Source organism: Meles meles, chromosome 16 (genome assembly GCF_922984935.1).
Source record: "Meles meles chromosome 16, mMelMel3.1 paternal haplotype, whole genome shotgun sequence".
Classification (NCBI taxonomy): Eukaryota; Metazoa; Chordata; class Mammalia; order Carnivora; family Mustelidae; genus Meles; species Meles meles.
The window spans coordinates 27,150,935-27,174,175 of record NC_060081.1 but is presented as its reverse complement, the minus strand read 5'-3'; the positions used below and the strand labels follow the sequence as shown (position 1 = coordinate 27,174,175).

Genomic DNA, 23,241 nt, shown 5'->3' with positions numbered 1-23,241 from the left:
TTTCCACCCAGTAGCCAAAGTGATTTTTTTTTCAAAGTGATTTTTTTTTCTAAATGCAAACCTGATTTTATCATTTTCTTGCTTAAAATCTTCCAGAGGTTTCTCCCTGGCCTTAAATTAAGGACTGATATCTCACATGATGACCTACAGACCCAGCATGATCTAGTGCTTGCCCACCTTTCTAGACTCAGCAAAGGCCAACTACTAACTTGATCTCTGAGCTCTCTCCACACTCATCTTTTCCAATGCTTCTAAAGTGCCATACTCCTTGGCTCAGGACCTTTGCAAGTGCCATTCTGTTGCCTACTTATATACTTTTCCCTTACTTCTACCTCTTCACCTCATTAACTTGACTCCTCAACCCTCAGATATCAGTTCCAGTAACATTTCCTCAGGAAAGCATTCCTTGACTCCAGAAAATAAATAGCAAGAGCACACACTTTTCCTTAGTCACACTATTCCAGTTGGCAATTATACCATGTGCAGATCTCACCAAGCAAGAAATGGTACAAGGTCTATGTTCCATGACATATTCCATGTCTATTTTACTTACCATGATACTCATCATTTAGCACAGAACTACATATTGTAAGCACTCAATAAATGAAAGAAAAAAAACTAAATGGATTAACTTTTTCATAGACATCATTACACTTTAACTGTGTGATAGCACAGCTCTAAATGTTTTACATGTATTTCCTCATTTAAGTTTTCCAATAGCCCTGCAGAGTAGGTATTATCATTGTCACCCTAATTTTGCAAATAAGGAAACTGAGGCATGGATAATAAATGTCTTGCCAAGAGTCACACAGGAGTGGGCAGAGCAAGGATTACTATCTTTCTAATCCCAAATCTGTGTACTTCACCGCAAGTTATGACAACAGAGACATCTGTCTGGTGGTTTAATACAATGATAATAAAAAGAAGGATTGCCCCCCTCCATTTGTTCCGTTGGAATTGCCTCTAGGGCTTCAGTGTGCCTCTAGCCCCTTCCTTGTTGTTTGACATCAAGTTTGATATTTTGAACTAACCAAATATTGAGAGTCCAGTCTTGGCATGACTATACAACATGATTAGACTTATTATCTCCAGTGAGAAAAAATGGCTGTGAAGGTTATTACAAATGAGGAGCTCCTGAAATGATGAGCTGCTGCATCAGCCAAAGAAGGGTCAAGTCTCTCTAATGTGGACAAATTCTTGAACGTTTTGTGAGAAAAGCCATCTTTTCATCTTAAAGTCATACCCGGCACACTGACACACACACAAGAACACCGAATGCTCAGATGCATTAACACCAATATATCTGAACAGCTCAGCATCTCAGGAGCGATCCACATCCTCCTCTTTTACTTCATTAACACCTGCACCGAGGTATAACTGACATAGAGTAAACCAGGCACGTGTAAAGTGTACAAATTGATACATCTTGATGTATGTACAGTTACGTTTCTATTTATCATCTTGCCATTTGTTTTCTATTGGCCCTGTTTTTTTCTTGGCTCTCTTTTCCCCTCCTAACAGATCTTGGATTGAGTATTTTTAGTTCCATTTTATCTCCTTAATTGGCCTGTTTTGTCATTTAGTAGTTACTTTAGGTATATAGCAAACATCTTCAATATATCATGCCCTTATTTCAATTAACAGTATAGGAGAGACTTTGTCTAATTCACATGAAGGTTTCACATTCAATGGCAGCCCATCTGAACCTCCTCCGTTCTAACCCATCCGCCTCCAGATGGCTATGCTATCTCCTTTGACCTAGCAGGTCTTGAGCAGCCAAAGTTAGGGAATGGCTATGCCTTCAGAGAAAGCAGATCCTCCTTTGTCTCAATAACGCTGTGCTATAGGTGGCAACAGGAGCAGATCAGACACTCCAAACATGGTCTCAAGGGCCAAAGCAAGATTACAGAAGTTTCAATGAGTATCCAGGAGTGGAAAGGTCCAGACCAAATTTTCCTTTTTATTTTAAAATTTTTTAAAGATTTTATTTATTTATTTGACAGAGATCACAAGTAGGCAGAGAGGCAGGCGGAGTAGGGGGGAAGCAGGCTCCCCGCTGAGCAGAGAACCCAATGCCGGGCTCAATCCCAGGACCCTGAGATCATGACCTGAGTCGAAAGCAGAGGCTTTAACCCACTGAGCCACCCAGGCACCCCCAAATTTTCCTTTTTAAATAGAAACAGTACACTTGAAGCATCTTTTGAAAATGTGTAGTTTTTAGTTTGGGGTGTGTGTGTGTGTGTGTGTGTGTGTGTGTGTATTAGATTGAAATAAAGGGACTGTGATCTGTTCTTCTATTAATTACTGAGGTCAATTGCTTTTCTGTTCCCTTTAGGAATAGTATCTAAAAATCTTTTTTTTTTTAAAGATTTTTTATTTATTTATTTGACAGAGAGAAATCACAAGTAGGCAGAGAGGCAGGCAGAGAGAGTGAGAGGGAAGCAGGCTCCCTGCTGAGCAGAGAGCCCAATGCGGGACTCGATCCCAGGACCCTGAGATCATGACCTGAGCCGAAGGCAGCGGCTTAACCCACTGAGCCACCCAGGCGCCCCCTAAAAATCTTCTTTTAATCCTCAAGATTAACTACCCCAAGTTTAAATACTCCCTATTTTAGTCTACTTGTACTACCACAACAAAATACCATAGACTGGGTGGCTTAAACAACAAAAATTCATTTTCTCACAGTTCTGGAGGCTGAAAATCCAAGATCAAGGTGCCCTCAGGGTTGGTTTCTAGTGAAGCATCTCTTTCTGGCTTGTAGATGGTCATCTTCCTACTGTGTCCTCCCATAACTTTTCCTCTGTGCATGCGTGGAAAGAGAGAGGTCTCTGGCATCTCCTCCTCTTCTCATAAGGACACCAGTCGTACTTGATTAGGGCTCCGCCCTTATGATCTCATTTAACCTTAACTATCCCTTTTAAAGGTCCTATCTCCTCATACAATCACATTTGGGGTTAGAGTTTCAACACATAAACTTTGGGGGAACAATCCAGTCCACTGTACTACCCCCAACACACCTGAGTAGCAGGATCACCATTCTCTTGTGTAGCATGGATGCTGACTTATCCCAAGCTCCTGTTTCATTTTCATTCTCTCAGGATGACAGAGGACGCTTTGGGTTCACACTGAGTATGGTGTCACTACCAATGAGCAGCCCCTCTGGACAAGCCTGAGAGGCCCCTCCTTGGGGACCCCAGAGAGCTGGCACTAGCAAAGCAATTGCAGCTGTGCTGCCCGAGACCCACAGCTGGACAGCCAGTCCAGGAAAGATTCACTGTCACCAGGAATTTATCGGGTTGTACAGGGCAAGGTTGCCCATGCCTTTACCCTCCGCTTCCCTCTCTACACATGTCTGCTCCCCACTTCTCCTCTTCAACCACATCCCTGCCCTAGCTGGTCTGGCTCCTTGCTCTCGTCCTGCACTGACACCTCTGCAATATAGGCAGGGTACCAGGAGGCAATACAGCCTGGCCAAGGTTCCCAAACTTTGCTGCACATTAGGATCACCTGGGGAGCTTTCAAAACCCTCAATGTCCAGACCACATACTTTATGGATTCAATCAGAATGTCTGGGGTGAAATCCAGACTTGGGTACTTTTACTGAGGAACTAGGTTTTGAATCCTGGTTTCACCACTTCTAGTTCTGTGGCCTTGAGTAAGTCACTTAACCTAAATGGAGATAAGAGTAGCACCTATCTCATAAGATTGTAGGAAGGGTTAAACGAGTGAATACTGTGAAGAGCCTAGCACAAAGCTTGCCAGGTAAGAGATGTGCTGTAAGTGCTCACCACCATTATGACCAGAGTTGCCCTAAACGAAACCAGCGCCCTACAGATGCACTAACTTAAGAATTCAGAAAGGAGAATCAGTATACTCTCTAACTGTGAAAGGGGAAAGAGTGAGCAAACATTTATCAAATACCTGCTGGGTGCAAAGCGTATATTATTTTGCTTAATCTTTATAATAATCCCTCAAGACGGATATAATTACTTAGCAGAAGAATAAACTAAAACTTAAAGGGATTAATTCGGGTCAATGCCTAATGATGGAGTTAGGATTTGCAACCAGGACTTTCTCACTCCAAACTCAGGTTCCTCTGAATACTCTTCTCAACTAGGCCTCCACCTTTGGATTCCCATGGTTTTCTCTGGATCACACAATTTTAGCAAAAATCCTGCTAAGTCAGTATAGCCAGAATCCCCCACCCTCTACATCTGATCAAAGACCTCATAGCCCACCACCCCCAGGTGATATCTGGTCACCCTGACCTCCCTTCAGCAAGAATCCTGTCAGGTAGGTTTAGCCAGAGTCCCCCTTTACCCCTAATGTTTCCTCTTAGTAATTTTCCATCAACCAACCCCACCCTGCTCCTTGGCTACAAATCCCCACTCGTCCATGTTGTAGTCAACACTGAGCCCAGCTCTACACTGAGGCGTCTTTCCCTAACAGTAGTTACCACATGCCTGTCCAGCTGATTTTTCTTGAACAATCTCTCTCTCTCACACACACACACACACACAAACACACACACTCTCTCTCTCTCATCACATACACACACACACACACACACACACACACACACACACACACACATACAAACAGCACAACTCTGGAAAAACTCCTCAGGAAACATCCTTTCGTCCCCAACTGGTAATAGTTATGACTCTTACACTACGAACATAAACGGTACGCACCATGGTTTACTGCGGCCACGTCGGATGGAGCCACGGATGGATCTGTGACCAGCCTCTGGATCTGAGTCAAAGTGCTGCAGGCTTCTTCTATCTCCCTCCAAATGAGAAACACGTCCTCTCTGACTCCAGCTCCTGGGAGGAGAAACACAGCATGAGTGGGTGGCTATGGCAGGCCCAAGAACTCTCTGGTAGTTCCAGAGGCCTGCTACACTCCAGCCAAGTTTCTAGAACATTTTCAAATATCAACTTCCACTTTCCCTACTAAACTGAGAATCAGAACTGAAATCCTTAAGGAAGTGCTGTCACCTGAAAAAAATCATAAATGCATATTTTAAGATGTAATAAATCGTTGTAAATATTTGTAGCAGCCATAATATTTTAAGATTAATTCTTGATAATACTCAAATAAGATAAAGAATAAAATTATTCAAAATCACCTAATAAAATCCAGGGTGAGGAAGGGAAATTCAGTGGTATATGAAAGTAATAATTCCTAATCTCTCTTGATTAAGCTGAGATTTCCCACTTCTCTGAAAACCACCTTCACAGTCTTTATTTTCCCCTAGTGTAAGAAGTGATTCTTTGGCCTCCATTTCTGGATTTCTACTGTCTCAATTAAGGGTTAGGTTTGGCTGTATGCTATTTTTTCAAAATGATATGGCTTCTTAATATAGATATAAATCTCATTCTCACAATCAACCAATAAAATTTTATCCTATGTTTAAGAGGTCCAGGCCCTAACAGATTGGTAGTTTCCAGAGATTAGGAAGGGTGTTGGACCAGGAGGGAAATGGGTTGACCACAGAAGTACAACATAAGGGATCCTGCAGTGGTATCTTGACAACATGATGAGGCCAGTGGTGACTCTAAGAGGCCACGAGAGTATCTCCCATTTCCAGTGGCATCCATGGGCCCAGCCACAGGCCTGGTCCTACTCAAGGCATCAATGGGTTACCAGATAGTCACTGCTCCGGAGTTGTTTCTAGTATGGTTGTAGTAACAAGAATTTAGCAGACATATTCTCTAGTTTTAAAAACTCCTTTCCAGGGGCGCCTGGGTGGCTCAGTGGGTTAAGCCACTGCCTTTGGCTCAGGTCATGATCTCGGGGTCCTGAGATCGAGTCCCGCATCAGGCTCTCTGCTCGGCAGGGAGCCTGCTGCCCTCTCTCTCTCTCTGCCTGCCTCTCTGTCTGCTTGTGATCTCTCTCTGTCAAATAAATAAATAAAATCTTTAAAAAAAAAAACAACTCCTTTCCAGTAAAAAGTTTAAACAACTAACTCAATTTCACAAACTGTATACAGTCAGCTCAGAGAACATGGACGACGTTATCATTAAAGTAAGCTAGTCCAAACTGTCCAATGATAAATACCTTTGAGGGTACCTGCTTTGTGCTTGCTATTGTGCTTGGCCTTTCTGAACATTGTCTCCTTCTCTTTGCCACAGCTCTGCACGCAAATTCTACTCTTGTCCTCACTCTACAGCTATACAGAAACTGAGGCAGAATGAGACATCCAAGGTCACACTGTCTATGAGTGTCAGAGCAGGGAGTCAAACCCAAGTTGGCGTGACTCTACCAACTCTGCCACCCTGCACAGTTGTCCTAGAAAAGGAATGGATGGTTATAGAGGGTCCCTGCATGCACCCCCCTGCTGCTACGGAGATCCCACTTACCAAGCCAATCTACATGATGACAGTCCACAGATGCCTGAGACCCTATACCCACAGAGACTGAGAGAATACCATCAGGTCTGGGGGCTGCCCCCGGAGACTCATCTACCCAGGGTGATTAACCTTAAGCCACCAGGACAGACCAAGGCCAGACCACAGTCGAAGTTTCTGACTTTCAAATGTAGTCAAGAAGGGCAGGGCAGAAGTAAAGGGACACCAGGGATCTGACCCTCCTGAAGTTGGCCAGGTGGAGAGAGAGAGAGCATTAAAAGCTGTATTCATAAAGAAGCAAGTGACAAGCCCTGACAGAGATGGAGGGCCACCATGGCTCTACAGCCATCGATAGCCCAAGGAGTGAAACATGATGGGTACCCAGCTCCATGCTGGAACTCCCAAAATACCGCAACCTGCTGCCAAATGCAAACCTTAAACCCACAAGGCTTTCTGGCTACTGTAAAAGCAAAACTGACTTCCAGCTGCTTACTGGAGCACGGAGGTGTTAAGTAGCAGAATCCTCTCTTTAAAAGTTTCAAATCAGTCAAGGCTTTCCATTTTCCCCAGACTTGTCAAATGTATCTTAAGAGGGAGTGAGCCACAGGTCACCAACAAAGGAAAAACCAGAACCAGGACAGTGTATTTAAGGGGCAGCAAGTGATAGCATGCTCCGTGGGCAGACAGTGACTGGATTATCAACACACTAGTTTAGTTGTTATAATTAGGTAGCTTCAGATTCCTATGCTGGCACTCAGAAAGCCGAACAACTCAAAACTGTCCATTTAATTAGATTTGCTTTAAAAACAAAACGGGACAAACTGGAGAGCAATAAAAAGCATGACTTAGGATGTAGAGTTTCATTATTCCACAGGCAGTGAGGAAGCACTGCCATTTTTATCAGGGACACTTCTAAAGGACTTAGCTAGGATATCAGACAGTTGCAACCCAGGGAGACAGAGCTACTGAAGAGTAAGAGGATAGAGGACAAGGCACAGGAAATTCCAGTATTCAGAGAGCTCGGTGAATCTGAGATACTCTAGGCTAAACCACAGAGGAGACAAAACCATGAGGAAGCCACATGGATTTTGATCATCAAGACAAGCCAATCAAGATCTGCTGGGCACCGAAGCAGGATATGGTTCCTCAAAGAGACATCCAGACAAACTACCAAATCTTCCAACCCGAATGTCTCCCCCCACCCCTGCCACAACAAGCCCGGCCATCTCCCATGTGCCATGAGGTAGCAATTTGAAGGCTCACAGAATTCTGACACCAGCTGGGAGACATGTCACATTAAACTGCTGTTTTTCATTAGCACCCGGTATTGATTTCTCAGACTGGCTGGTTTAACAAATGAAATGAGCCCCAGGTCAGATGTGTTTTGATATGTCAGGGGAACACCACCTCCCTGTCAGATCTTCCATGTCTCACCTACAGGATAAAGTCCAGTTGTCAGAGCCCAATTCATTAATTCTTCATTTGGCAAATATTTGTCAAGCCCTTACTATGTGGTGGTTGGGCATTGCCAGTGCTAAGGGCCCTGCTTCCTGCCTTGCAATCAAGTCCAGGGTTCAAGGCTCCAAAACATTCCCTCCAGTGTTCTGCCACCTGGTTAGGGCACTGTCCTCCTAGCCTCTAGGGCCCCTGTACACCACTATCCTCACCATCAGGAAGCTCAGGGCCCTCCACTGCACTCAGCCCACCCTTCATTCAAGGCACTTTCCAGCCTCTGCCATCAAGGTTGTCCCAGCCATCCCAGCAAACAGTGATCTGCCTCCAGCTCCTTCTCAATCTCGTGGAAGGCATTAACCACAGCACTGTTCTCAGTCCTTTTGCTTCCCGACACACTGTCAGGACCCCGCCCCCCCCTTAGGCTGACAGTATATGCAATTTCTGGCTGCCTGTCACCCCAACCGCCAATTCCACGGAGGACAAAGAAGCATCAGCCAGGGATGATGAAATAGTATTTGCATAACTTCAAATCCAGTCTAATTTAAGTCAATTCTTCACAAACATGATGCTTTATTTTTAGTACGCAGCTGCTTACAACATAGCTCACCAATCAGCAGTGTGTTCCCGGTCATCCTGCTGTCAAGAGCTATGGTCTAAAACTCTCCTATGGTGTGAGCTTGGATTACTGCCCGTGTTGGCACGGACTGACTTTGCTCACTAGATTGTAAATGTCTGGAACTTAGTGACAATATCTTTTCTTTCTTTGTATCCTCCATGGAACTTAGCACAAGATCCAATGTTTTCTGCAAGAATTCTTATCCTTCCTTATTTTTATTGTCCTTATTACAAAGAAACAGTGACCAAGCCCCTAATATATTCTTTCCTCAGGGAACTGCCCTCCTCAGGATTGACAGGTCCCGATATTGCAAGAAACTCTTCTGAGTGGTATATAGCAGACTCCCATCATTTGAGCTTATGACTATGCCCTAAGTATGCCAGACCTTAACAATGACATGCCCTCAAGCATTAAGTCCCTTCCTTTTAGATCCTCCTTCCACAAAGACACAAGGCTCCCCCCACATATCTGACACACTAACATTCCCAGGGTAGGAGGGAAAAGACAATTCAAAAAGCAGCTAAGGGGGCACCTGGGTGGCTCAGTGGGTTAAAGTCTCTGCCTTGCGCTCAGGTCATGATCCCAGGGTCCAGGGATCAAGCCCCGCATCGGGCTCTCTGCTTGGCAGGGAGCCTGCTTCCTCCTCTCTCTCTCTCTGCCTGCCTCTCTGCCTACTTGTGATCTCTATCTGTCAAATAAATAAAAAAATCTTAAAAAAAAAAAAAAAGCAGCTAAGTGTGACACTGGTCCCAGGACAACCTAATGTAGCAGAGGGAGAGGGCCGGCCAGAAACCAAAAGCACCATCCGTAACCCTGAGTCCCAGACTCCTCCGTAGTCTCAGTGTGGGTTCATTTGTCTGTGGCCCTTCCCCACTGCCCAGGACTCCCGGGTGCAAAACTGACCCAGATGGGGAGAGACTGCTGTCTGCTGGAGCCCTAAACTCTATTCAGCTGTGAGGATCTAAAAGAACTGAACAGAACTATCAAAAGGCAGTATTCTTAGGAAAAAGCATCACATGCTTCTATTTAAAGAAAGCAATACAATGTGTTTTTTTGACTAAAACTATGAGGGGAGTAAAATCCCCAGACATCTGCAATTACAATAAGGTTCTGGAGAAAGGGGGCAATGACAGCCATAAAGGTATTGCAAAGTGGTGAAATCAGCAGTTTCTGTTGCAATGGAAAATCCCCACTTACTTGTGTCAAATTATATATTAAGCCGTTTGGGGTGTGAGAGGCCACTGAACATCTTCTGGCTTGATCCAGCCCCTCCGCCCCAACGACTGAGGTACACGTGCAGCTGCACTCAGTGGCCCTATGGAAATTAACCACTAATCAATTTAAAGAAAATAGCGTCATTTCACCATCTGGATAAATGTCTAGAATTTTCCTGGAGCAATGAATATATATGTTTCACAAGGGCCTTGACGTCTTAAAAGTAACTTCAAATCCCAAGCATGGGCAACTCTTCCTAAGTGGGTGTGAGCCTATCTCCTGGGGTCTCTCCCTTCTTCGTGGAACATCGTAAAATGCCAATGCAATGGAGTTTAATCATCCAATTGTCACTTAGAAAACCTGAATATAAGCCATCACTATTCTCCACCTAACCCAGCCAGGATGACCCCAGGCTCTGGGTGCCACCAGGCAAGGAGGTGATAAAGACACGGGCACAGGGATAAAGAAGCAGTAGCTAAAGAAACGATGCCCAAATGCCCACAGATGAAGTTTAGCTGATGAAGTCTATTCTATTTAGAATAAGCAATACCCTTTAAAAGGCACCAATCAAGAGGTGTTTTAATGAAATGATTAATTCAGGGGAACTTAGGAGTTTCCTTCAGAGAAAATTTGTTTAAATTGTTGTTTCTCAGCTTTTCCATCACAAAAAAGGCTCGAACTTCTTTCTGGTTCTAAGGGACCTACAGTGCATGGAAAGAACACAAGATGTTCACAGAGCTGCTCCCTGATTTCTATCAACCAACCCTGAATCAACCGAGAAACAGCAAGGCTAGGGCTACTGTTTGAGGGGCAACCCCACATGAGCATCTGCGCAGCCTCCTCAAAAAAGCCCCTTTTTGTGAAATGAGTCATGTGGGCTACCGGGGCAGCCCTGGTTCTCACTCACAAGTTTTAGCAGACTAATTATTTTCTTCAAACTCATAAGACACTGACCTAGGACCCAGAAAGCCAATTCTTTTAAATAAGACATCTTCCTAGAGAATCATTGTTCACTCATTTATTCAACCAAATTCAATCAATATCTATTATATCTGAGCACTGGAAATACAGAATGAATAGGAAACAGTCCAAGCTTTTAAGGGGTTCTCACTCTGCGTAGCCTTCCACAATCTGGTCCTCAGAACCTGTGTCAGAACCCACCAACGTGCTTATCAAAGTGCAACCTCCTAGGCCATGCCCCAGACTTATTCTGAGTGTGTGTGGGGGGGGGAGGGACTCCAGGAAATTGTACTCCTAAAGGCATCCTAGTGATTCTTTTGCCACAAAATTTTGCAAAGCTTTAGTCTGATAGGTGAGAGAGGCATGTAAATAAATTATTTCTATACAAAATATTCTTGGAGGAAAAAAGTTGAGTCATTTCTGGAATCAATATTCTAATTAATACCCTATGTCCCTACTCCTGCCCTAAAAAAGGGCTCTTCAAAGAAGTCAGAGTGCTCCTTCCCCTTCAAAGTGCTGGAGAAGCCCTGACATACCAACTTCTAGATACCCATCCAGGCCATTCTCACTGATACAATTCATTACATTCCACTATTTCTCATAGTGCTGTTTATTTTAGATTAGATGTCTTTTATAATGTCTGCTTCCCACTGATGCATCAAGAAGGAGAAAAGGGGGAAAACTAAAATTTATTATGTGCCAGCCACTGTGCTGGGCACTGAAACATATTGCCTCATTTACTCTCACAATGATCACATAAGTAGGGATCATCACCCACATTTAACAGATGAGCGAAGTGTGGTTCCGAGAAATTAAGAAACTTACCCAAGGCCACACAACTAGTAAGTAGTGCAGTCAGGACTCAACCCAGGTCTGTCTGTCTCCAAAGCTGCCCATTCTCCTTCCACACTGGAACACTGCCCTTGTGTCCTCGTAAATGATCACAACACAAGATCTATGTAAGCAAACCTCATCTGTTGGGTGTTGGTTGTTTTTAGTTTCCTTCAAGGAGCTTGTAGGCTCATCTCTCCCTGGGATGGAAGGCACCAGTCTGTAACTCTGATATGTAGGTGATGATGGTTGGTGAGCTGAGCTCCCAGACCAGGACCTACTGTGAGGTTCTGACGGGCAGCGGCACACACCTGCCGGCTTAGCTGGCACCTGCCCGCCCTGGGATTGGCTGTCAGCCATGGCACAGCCTTCTGGGGTTAGTAGCTCTGAGAGCTCTCAAGCTTTGGACTTTTGCTATCTGCGTATCTGTCTCCCTTGTCCAACTGTGATTTCCTTGAAGACAGAACTATGTTTATCTGCTTTTATAACCACTCTTCCTGGTACATCTCTGACAGCTGGCAGATATTCCAAATAGGCTGTTCCAGAGCATAAACTTCCTGAGAAGAGGGACTTCTTTTTTCATCACTGTATCTCCAGAGCTTAGCAGAGTGCCCGACTTTCAAAAGCAACAGTGCCCTCAAACCAGGGCAAGTTTATTCAAATGTAATCAGAAATTGACACCAGTTCTTTTATTTAGTAACCCCATTTAATTTTTAAAAGATTCTTGAGGGATTTCTCTACGCCATATATTTTGTTAGGTGATGCAAGATGTCTGGACCCACTCAATTATTTCAGTGGGATTCTAAAAGATTGCGCTGGTGACCAAAGAACTGGGCTGAGGCCACTACTGCCCGGTGCCAGGAAAGGACTACAGTGAGCAGTGAAGGCATCCCAGTGACAGGCTAGTCTACAGCCAGGAGCTGAGAATAACAAGTAACCCAGGATATAAACACACTTCGGGGAAGGAACACGGGGGCTCCCTACTCTGAAAGTGTCTTACTCTCTGGTTAGGAAAAGTAGGCCTTCACATATACCAGGTATAGGGAGGAAGAGGGTGGAGATGGAGTTGGGAAATTCTTAAATCCTAACCTGGGCTCCTGGAGTTATGGTGGGAAGGAACAACTTTTACATCATCAAGCAGAAGCATAATTGATATCCTAAGAGTTGAGGTTCCCTGAACAGGAACCTTGTCTTTTATGCGTTCGGAATCTCCTCCTCAGCCCTCGTGAGCCTCTAAAGACACAGAAGGTGTTGAACAAATGGTTGTTAACTAGAGAGTGTCCTATCTCCCAGAAATTCAAGGCAAACCATTATTGGAAGGAGCAGGAACCCGGAGATAATTAAAGTCTCTCAGCCTTGAAAACTGTACTGTGGCAACAATTTTGGAAGCGCAGCTGCTCCAGCTCCATTCATTGAATTAAACTGAGTTCTAGGGAGAAGGAAGACCTCTGAGAGAGCCTCCTGCTGTCAGTAAATTACAATCAGTGCTTTCTAAATTAAATCAGAGATTAGAAACAAAGTGGCAATGCCAAGCATGAGTGATGGGCCAGTAAACTTTAAATATCTAATTAAAGATCGGAAGTGCCTTCCAAGAACACAACTTGGTTATGTTTTTTTTCTCTCCAAGCCTAACAGCCAAAACGTATCTTAAAGTAAATAAAATTTGGTTTCATAATATTTAGTTTTAGTTCATGCATTTATCTCCACCAACACACAAAAAAAGTACAGTTTCCAAAGGTAGAATCAGCCAAATTTTCACAGCTACACCACTTCTGGACTTCGGAATAAAACTAGCTGATCTGGGCAGCTTTTCTGACACCACTTTGCCAAGAATACTAGACACAAACAGAAACACTCTTGGAAAAACAGTGCCCTTTCCTATTACCTGATATTCCTTTTTATTTATTCACTGAAAAGTCTCTCTTGGAGACAAGAGCCAATATGGAGGTGAGTGCAGTGAACCCTGTTTGTAGTTCTGCTCAAGTAGGGGCTGGCCGCTGAACAATGCAGAGGGCCCAGGGCAGCACTGCTCAGTGGGAAGGATGATGATGACTTCCTTGGTGATGCCTGATGTGGGTGCAGGTAAAAGCGCAAGATGCTGTGCTGCCCAACCCTGATGTCCTGGAAACACGAGACGGTCCTGAGCTGGTCGCTCTTTTGGTTACACGTATGGAACCATGTCGAAGTTACAACTGTGCCCCCAGTGTCTGCAATTTGCCCCTCTTCTTCATCCTCTTTTTCTTCCTCCTTCTCCACCTCTTCCTCTGGCTTGAAGTGAGAGCTCAGAGCTCTGACCATGGCCATCAGCCTGGATGCTCATTCTACCACAGGAGTGCCTTAAATTTCCAATTCTGAAGACCGTGACATCATAGACCATCTAAGATAAGTCCACTGTTTGCATCACCAATAAGTCTAGATCCCAAGATAGCTACATCAATGCCAAAATTCTTTACTTTTTGTAGCCTGATGCCAGGCCCTTAATTGGACTTTTTTTTTAATTTAACGTGATTTTCCTATTCTATATTCATCGTTGCCGTTTAATTAAATTTTTCAAGAATAAAACAAGAAGAGAGAACCAGAACAAAAGATGAGGTCTGCTCCAAACCCAGGAGATCAGAAGCCTCTCTCCCTTGTAAAACAGTTCTCAAACAAGCAAACAGGGCTTTCACAACCTAAGGAGTAGCCAACTCCCCCACAGGATTGGGACTATACCCCTTAAAGATATAGTCCATGGAAAGCACCTTCCCCAAAGAGCAATACCCCAGATTCCATCCAGAACAATCTACGTGAAAGCTTCTGAGAATTGAAAACTACCACATCCAATTTACAACTATTCTTGTACCATTTGAGCTCTCCCTGAGCCCAGTCTGACAATAGGGAAGTAAGAGAAAGTCATGCCCAGAAAATGCCCCACCATTTAATCCTATTTCTCACTTCTAGTAGAAGAATGGGTGCTCCTGAAGGAGGCCTACCCTTAGTATCAACCTTGAAAATGGACCTTCCCCCTATCAGAACATAGTTGAACAGTACAGTATTCACTTCCTGGATCAAAATTCCAATTTTCATCCGTCACTGTGAATGAAAATCAACTGGTTAGTATCATGACTATTCTAAAAATATTCTTTACGACAGAGGCTTTAGTATCTTGTCAGATTGTTTTACTTTCTAGAACCAATGTCTACAATAAAAGCCCACTTGGAATCTCAAAAGGAAACTAACACTAATTGGGTGTCAATTTTGTACTAAACAGTTCCACACATGTTACATGTTTTAATTTTCCCAAAAGCCATGTGAGGTAAATGCTATTATTACCATTTTTACAACTGAGGGAACAGAGTTTAGAAAGGTTAAGAAACTTGCTGAGGTCACACAAGTAGTTAGTAGTTAAACTAGGATTTGAATCCAGGTAGGATTCCAAAGTTGATTCACCTTCCAGCAGACATTGATTTCCAGAGCCAAAAAAGAACCATACAAGAACAAAAGATTGTGATAGCTTCAGTTACTGTTCAGCAAAAATTTACTTCCCTCCCCATCCCATTGACATTGGACATAGTCATGTAATTGGATTTGGCCAATGGGATGTTAGGGACATGACATGAGCAGGACCCTTAAACATGACTGCATAGTTTGGCTTGGCTCTTGTGCTCATGCTATTCACTACAGTAAGTCTATATCCTGGATATACTAATTTTAAAAGGACAAGTCCATCCTAGATGAACCAAACTGCAGTTGATCTATAGATCGGTGATCAAGAAATAATGGCTGAAATCTTTCTAAATTTGATGGAAACTATAAACCAGCAGGTCCAAGGAGCTCACAAAACCCCAACTACAAGGTACACATCATTAGGACAGAAAAGAAACGGTGATGGGCTTCAGAAGGCAAAAGGAGAGACAGAAGGGAAGAGCCAGGGAGGATGTGTGTCAGTCTTCTCTCAACCTCTAGAGGGTCAGTAGCATTAGAAGTCACACCTAATGATGAGTGTGAGAGATGGGCCGTAGAAGTAAATAAATAGAGGAGCTGAATTTTCATCCAGGCTAATGTGGGGGAAAACCAGACACAGTGCAGGCAATCAGAGGATCCCAGAGAGCAAGGGGAACAAAAGGATATGCCTCCTCCCATAAAATTTCTCCCATAAAACAAATCCAGAGTGAAGGTCTTTAGATAGCACCTGGCCACAGAACCAGGGCTAGAGGCAATCTCCTCTTGATCCCTGAGGTAGGCAGCCTCTACCACCTGCACAAGTGCTCAGTGCTCCCAAGTGCTGAAGCAGTAGGTGACACAAACCCCCGTCCCCCTCCTGCCCTCTCTCTAAATATTCTTAATAGTCAAAGAAGATTGACCTGAAGCTCTTGGGAGGTAATGTCATGTGCTATCTAATGTACAACTTAAAATGTCATGCGTTATCTCATGTACCAACCTAAGCAGCCGCTGTCAAAACAATCGAAAAACTTCCCATCACCTGAAAAGAACAGTCCTAGAAAAATAAACAGGAAAAACTTCAGTGTGGAAGGAAATTCTTGCAAGAAATTAATGTACATACAAGAGCCCAAAGCAAGCACAGAATAAAGGACTATACATGATATATCAATTGTTGCCTTTGCAATGAAGCAAGAAACAAGACAAAATTGCTCTCAGCCTACAACTAGTTTTACTTTCTTAGGGGAAGGGCTGATATAAGGAATTACCCCAAAACACAAGGTCTAAAAGCTGGTCATAATTCATGTGTAACTAACTTATTTGAAGATACTATTACAATTTATTTACCAAACCCATTTTAAGAAATGCAGATCCCTACAAATATCTACTTGCCAACAATTTATCAAATGTCAAAAGTAAATGAAATCAGAATTTGTAGCAATGTATCTAGTTTATCCAATCTCTACTAGTTTTAGTCGGAGCACTCTAAATGACTTTGGAAACTTTGGAGAATAATTACAGCCTTTTACATGTCTACTTGATAATGGGCAAAAATGCCACATCATTGTTCCAAATTTTTTATGGCTTTAATACACTGACAAGCTGTAGTAAGCAGACCACTGGTACAGCTCAATCTTTTGTTTTGCTTTCATACTATACCACTAGACCGTCCCAAAACTGTACCAATAAGCAGTGTGTGGGACGAGGAGTGGAAAAAAGAAAAAAGAGAAAGGAAGGAAGAAAAATATGTTGGGGACAAAAAATAAAAACCTTAAAATGCCCATGGATATTGTGAGAAAACAAGTGTTCACTGAACAGACAGCACAGAAACCAAGCACGCGTGCACTCTCCCCTCAGAAAACAGTCCAGCTACACACAAAATGAAGACTGATTTGGATAACAGCAAGTCCGTTTTTCACATCTACAGTAAATATACAAGGCAGAACTAAAAATGAATTAATGTCAAAAGATCATCACCAGAAAGGGAAGATTACAACAGGAAAGGGCAAAGAAGCAGGGTGGATGAGCCAGGAGCAAGCCTATACTCAGGAATGCAATATATTACAAAGGAACCTACATACACCAGTGAAGAAAATGTAAAGGTTCATGAGGGAATGATGTGAATTCAGCTGTTAGCTATTTAAGGAAAAATCTGTTTACATCCTTATGTTACACCACACCTCAAAAACAAATCTAGAGGAACCAAAATATCTTTGTTTTCATTTTCAACTCAGGCCATAAAGGACCAAATGGAAAAGAGATGGAATCACACAGGAGCTATAGGATTTATGGACTGGACTTGCTAAAGAAACTTTAAATGATGCATATAAAGGTGCATATAAATTATGGCCAAGATGAAAAGAAAAACAGTAAGTAGGATAAATTATCAATTAGTAGTAATACTGATGAGGTAATGTCATTAATATACAAAAAGTTCACAGGATGTAATAAGAAACACAAGACTCCACCAAAGAAATGGGCAAACGGCAGGCAGGTAATTCATAAAAGAAGTTAAATACAAAAACGTCCAATTTTACTACTGCTATTCGTTACTGATAACATTAATTTCTTCATCAAAGAAATTCAGATAAAAATGAGGTAACTATTTTTTTTTTGAACTTCATTATGAGGTAACTATTTTTAATGCTAATTCAGGTTCTATGAAATGGGGATTCCACATACACTGTTTTTTTGCGGGGGGAGTTATTTATCTTTTTATTATTGATTGGTACCAGTTTTACATGCTCTGGATAAAATTCCTAATCATAAAGTCCTATATATACATATCTCAACTGAAGTATATGACTTTTTTTTAAACATATATCACTTTTTTTTTCTTTTCAGCATAACAGTGTTGTTTTTGTACCACACCCAGTGCTCCATGCAATTCGTGCCCTCACTAATACCCACCACCTTGTTCCCCCAACCTCCCATCCCCCGCCCCTTCTAGACCCTCAGGTTCTTTTTCAGAATCCATAGTCTCTTATGGTTCACCTCCCCTTCCAATTTCCCTCAACTCCCTTCTCCTCTCCATCTCCCCATGTCCTCCATGTTCTTTGTTATGCTCCACAAATAAGTGAAACCATATGATACTTGACTCTCTCTGCTTGACTTATTTCACTCAGCATAATCTCTTCCAGTCCTGTCCATGTTCCTACAAAAGTTGGGTATTCATCCTTTCTGATGGAGGCATAATATTCCATCGTGTATATGGACCACATCTTCCTTATCCATTTGTCCGTTGAAGGGCATCTTGGTTCTTTCCACAGTTTGGCGACCGTGGCCATTGCTGCTATAAACATTGGGGTACAGATGGCCCTTTTTTTCACTACATCTGTATCTTTGGGGTAAATACCCAGCAGTGCAATTGCAGGGTCATAGGGAAGCTCTATTTTTAATTTCTTGAGGAATCTCCACACTGTTCTCCAAAGTGGCTGCACCAACTTGCATTCCCAAACAGTGTAAGAGGGTTCCCCTTTCCCCACATCCTCTCCAACACACGTTGTTTCCTGTCTTGCTAATTTTGGCCATTCTAACTGGTGTGAGGTGGTATCTCAATTCCACATACACTGTTGATGTGAGTCAACATAAATGTTTATGTTTATTTATGTTTATGTTTAAATTTATGTTTATTAAAACATAAAACACTGGGATGCCTGGGTGGCTCAGTTGGTTAAGCGGCTGCCTTTGGCTCAGGTCATGATCCTAGCGTCCTGGGATCGAGTCCTACATCAGGCTCCTTGCTCGGCGGGGAGCCTGCTTCACCCTGTCTCTGCTTGCTCGCTTTCTCTCTCTCTCTCTCTCTCTGACTAATAAATAAATAAAAATCTTTAAAAAAGAAAAAACATAAAACACTGTTGATGTGCGTTATATCATCCTTTTAGAAAGCAAGTCCATGTGAGAGACTAACCCAAAATGTTCAAACATGTGGATCCAGTATTTTCATTATTGGAAATCCATTCCCTAAAAAAGTCTAAAACAAAGGAGGAAATATACCACAGAAAAAATGCTGTATTATCTCTAATACCAAAAAAAAAATTCAAACTTACCCAAATATTCAACAGTAAGTGGTTTACAGAATTAAAGTATACCACAAACCCCTGAATGACCAATGTGGGTCCACTTACACAGATTTTTTTTTGATACAGTACAATACTATAAATGTATTTTCTCTTCCTTATGATTTTCTTAAAACAGTTTCTTTATTCTAGCTTACTTGATATAAGAACACAGTATATAATACACAAAACATAAAAATAAACATGTGAATCAGTTGTTTTTGTTATCAGTAAGGCTTCTGGTCAACAGTAGACTATTAGTAATTAAGTTTCAGGAGAGTCAAAAGTTATATGTGGATTTTTCACTGCTCAGAGGGTTGGTGCTCCTAACCCTTGCATTACTGAAGGATCAAAGGCACTATGTATTTTTAAATATCACTTACAGAAGTTTTATAAGAACATGGAAAAATACTTGCTATAACATTAAGGGAAAATGCAATATTGGAAGTGGTACATAATAGGAGAGTGATGCTTTAAATTTTTTTTTTTTAAGTATACAGTTAAGAAGATGGGAAGGAGATACACCAGTATGTGCAACAGTGAAAATCTTTGGGTGGCAACAAAGTTTCTTTTCCTTTCTTTTCTGTATTTTCCAAATTATTTACACTATGTCTGCACAGTGTGGGACAGCATAGTGTTTGTGACAACCTAGGTTTGGACCTCCTGCGTGGCCTCTTATCAGTCATGTAACCTCAGAAAATAACCCCAAGGCTGATTCTCTTCTCACTTCACATAATTACTGTGAAGATTGAGTGAGGTAATGTATATAAGGCACCTAACACACACACACACACACACACACATACACACACACACACACACCAGCTTTAATCATGTTAGGAAAAAATCCTTTCAAGTGACAAGAGTTAAACATTAAGCAGGTTAGTACACTTTCCCACTCTCATCCAATAATTAGAAGTGATATATCATGTTTCTGAGAAATAGTGGAAGAAAAAAAAACAGTGTTTTTTAAAAATTTTTTTTTAATTTATTTATTTGACAGAGAGAGATCACAAGTAGACAGAGAGGCAGGCAGAGAGAGAGAGAGAGAGTGAAGCAGGCTCGCCGCTGAGCAGAGAGCCCGATGCGGGACTTGATCCCAGGACCCCGAAATCATGACCTGAGCCGAAGGCAGCGGCTTAACCCACTGAGCCACCCAGGCGCCCCCAAAAAAGGTATTTTTTTTAATTTACAAATTATACTCTTTTCAAAACATAAGAATTTTATGCCAACCTACTGAAAGATATTTTGGAATTTGAGAATTTGAGAAGAGATGGGCTAAGTGTTCAAATGATACTTTATTAACTTTACGTCAATATAGTTGAGTAGCAACATAATGCATAACACATAAATGGGTGACAAGAAAAAGTGAAAGACACCATCCACCCCACACAAAAGATGAAGTTTCACACTAGTTTCACTCACTTTCCATTCCAGACTCAGTTTTTACTTCCAGGATAAACACAACTATATAACTCAATATCTTTTCTTTTTCCTAGAAATTATGGTTGGGAAAGGGGGAGGATGAGTACTAAAAAAGAAAACACAGGAGCGCCTGGGTGGCTCAGTCAGTTAAGTGTCTGCCTTCAGGTCAGGTCATGACCCCAGGATCCTGGGATCCAGCCCCTCATTGGCTCCCTGCTCATGAGAGGCCTACTGCTCCCTCTCCCTTTGCCTGTCGCCCCCACTGCTTGTGCTCCCTCTCTGTCATCTAAATAAATAAAATCTTTAAAGAAAACACATATGTCTTCTTCTTCCAAATTAGGAGACAAAAATAACATCCTGAGCAGCTGAGATGGGCAGAAGCGGGCAGAAGAAAGCACAGAGAAAGTGCACCTGGAGTGGTCCAGAGAGCTGGGGCAGGTATTAGAAAGTGGGGGGCCCACCCAGAGTCAAGGGTGAGCAACACTGGATACTGGAACCTCAATGACAAGGGCTAGTAGCAAAAGCCTTATCTATTTGGGTTAGAAAGGCAAAAAAAAGAGGTAAAGTTTCACAAAGCGTCACCTAGAACAAACGTATTTGTAGGAACCCCCTCCCCCTCTGAACAGCAGAGAAGCAAGCCTTTGAGTTGCTACACTACCTCCCATATGACCTGCCTATACATATCTATAGTACTAGAAGCCAGTACACAGCATCCAAACAAGGATACTATAAGGGGGGAAAAAAGCAGCAAAATTATCAAGAGATAACTAATGTTCACTAAAAATGTTATCAAGGAACACATGAAAATTATGATCAACATTTCACCATGAATTAATATATATATGAAGCCATCATCTCCATGAGGAAGAAAACAAAATAGAAATATAACAACTCAAGAGTAAGATGGCAAGAAACAGGAAGAGATGAAATTTGAAAACTCAGGCAAGAAGCAAACAAATCACAGAAGATGAAATTGGTAGAAATTCAATGAAGAAAAGATACTATGGAATTCATCATAAGAAACCAGAGAAGGTGAACACAAACAGAAGTGAAGTATTTTTAAAATATTAGAGAGATTAAATAAATAAAATTTAAAAATAAAATATTAGAGGGGCACCTGGGTGGCTCGGTCGTTAAGCATCTGCCTTTGGCTCAGGTCATGATCCCAGAGTCCTGGGATAGAACCTCCGCATGGGGCTCCCTGCTCAATGGGGAGTCTGCTTCTCCCTCTGCCCCTCTCCCATTCATGCTCTCTTGCACTCTCTTTCACAAAAATAAAATCTTTTTTAAAATATACATAAATAAATAAATAAAATATTAGAGGGGTGTCTGGGTGGCTCAGTCATTAAGCATCCACCTTCAGCTCAGGTCACGATCCCGGGGTCCTGGGATCGAGCCCCGCATCGGGCTCCCAGTTCAGTGGCAAGTCTGCTTCTCCCACTCCCACTCCCCCACTTGTGCTCCTTCTCTCACTGCATCTCTCTCTGTCAAATAAATAAATAAAATCTTAATAAAATAAAATAAAATATTAGAGGGAAAATGATAGATATGATAGTCAATGGAAATTTATTACACCTTACACATAAAATGAATCCCTGAAGAAGAAAACCAGCATGGTGCAAAGGTTAAGAGAATAAACTGAGTCTGAATCTTGGTTCTGTCTGCTATATGAATTTGGAGAAGCTTCTTAACTACTTTGGCTTCATTTCTCCCTCACTAAAATGAAGAGAATAATAGTACCTACTTCACATGGTTGGTATAAAGATTAAGTGACTTAAGAGGCTGGAATAGTACTTGGCACATACCAAGCAATGTCTAAGTTTTCCTTAAATTTGAAAATAATAATAATTTATATTTTAAAATAATAATAAATAAAACAATGGAACAAAACAAATATTTAAATATAGAATTCAAGGAAACCTGCTTGAAGTTGAAGTCTTAGATCTCCATTTGTAAAGGGCACACTGCATACCAGGGACTATCAATTACAGCAGTCAACACTGAGATATATCTTGGGACTTAACAGACTTTGGAGCAAACCAGTGAATAAGATGTCCCTCAATCTTATCCACACCAACAACAATTACATATCAATCCAAAGAAAAAAAGTACCTACACGGGAGCTTTGGGATCCAGGTAGGACACTGTGAAACCCGGTCCAAGACTAAGAGTCACTCTGAGAAGGCAGATCAGCACTAATGCTGCTGACTTGCTGACCGTGGTCCTGGATACAGAAGAAGAAACGGATCTATAGCCCTGAGGACTCAGCTACAACCCCATTTGCTTTGGTACTGTCATTAGCACCATATGCCCAAATGCCACTGGACCCAGATATCATGCAGAGTATCAAGTTATAGACATACAGACCTTGGTCCTGGCTGTGGACCCTGAAGTAGCCCATGAACTGACTCCAGTCCCTACTGGCCATGGTCTAGAAGTCCCTGAAGGTAAACCCACCAAACTAAGCCAGTAGATTCTTAAAAAGCCCTATAACTGGGCTCCAGCCCATCCCAGCCATGGTGCATAGTCTTGCTGGCACAAGGACTGTGCAGGAGACACTTCAGTCTTCACCCCCACGGATCCTGAAAGGGCCCTATACTAGGCTCCTGTCCTCTTCCAGTGGCAATCTGCGGGCAGGCCTGCTGACACAGGACCCAGACAGAAGACACTAGTGTCTGGACACTCTGAGATCCAGAGGGCTCTATGCTCAGCTCCAGACCCTTCATAGCCAACAGGCCAGAAGTCCTAAGGTTCTAGAGTCCCAGCAGGAGATACTCTAGTCTGAAAGAGCCCTATACTAAGTTTTAGGCCCTTCCAACTGTGGTCTGTGAAAAGTCATACACACCCAGCAGCAGATAATCCCAGTTGTGCCCCAGAGATCCTAAAGGGCCCTATATATGGTTCCAAC

General features: G+C 42.4%; 1 protein-coding gene across 5 annotated transcripts in view; it reads right to left on the bottom strand.

The window, feature by feature from the left end:
- VWA3B (von Willebrand factor A domain containing 3B) overlaps positions 1 to 23,241 on the bottom strand; it is a 225,073-nt gene that overhangs the window by 162,223 nt on the left and 39,609 nt on the right. For all 5 annotated transcript variants that reach the window (XR_006815228.1, XM_045980137.1, XM_045980138.1 and 2 more), the window contains one exon: positions 4,695 to 4,826. Coding sequence is in view for 4 of the 5 variants with exons in the window: in XM_045980137.1 (XP_045836093.1) it covers positions 4,695 to 4,826 (132 nt within the window). In the remaining variant the exon portion in view is untranslated. The remainder of the gene's footprint in view (positions 1 to 4,694; positions 4,827 to 23,241) is intronic.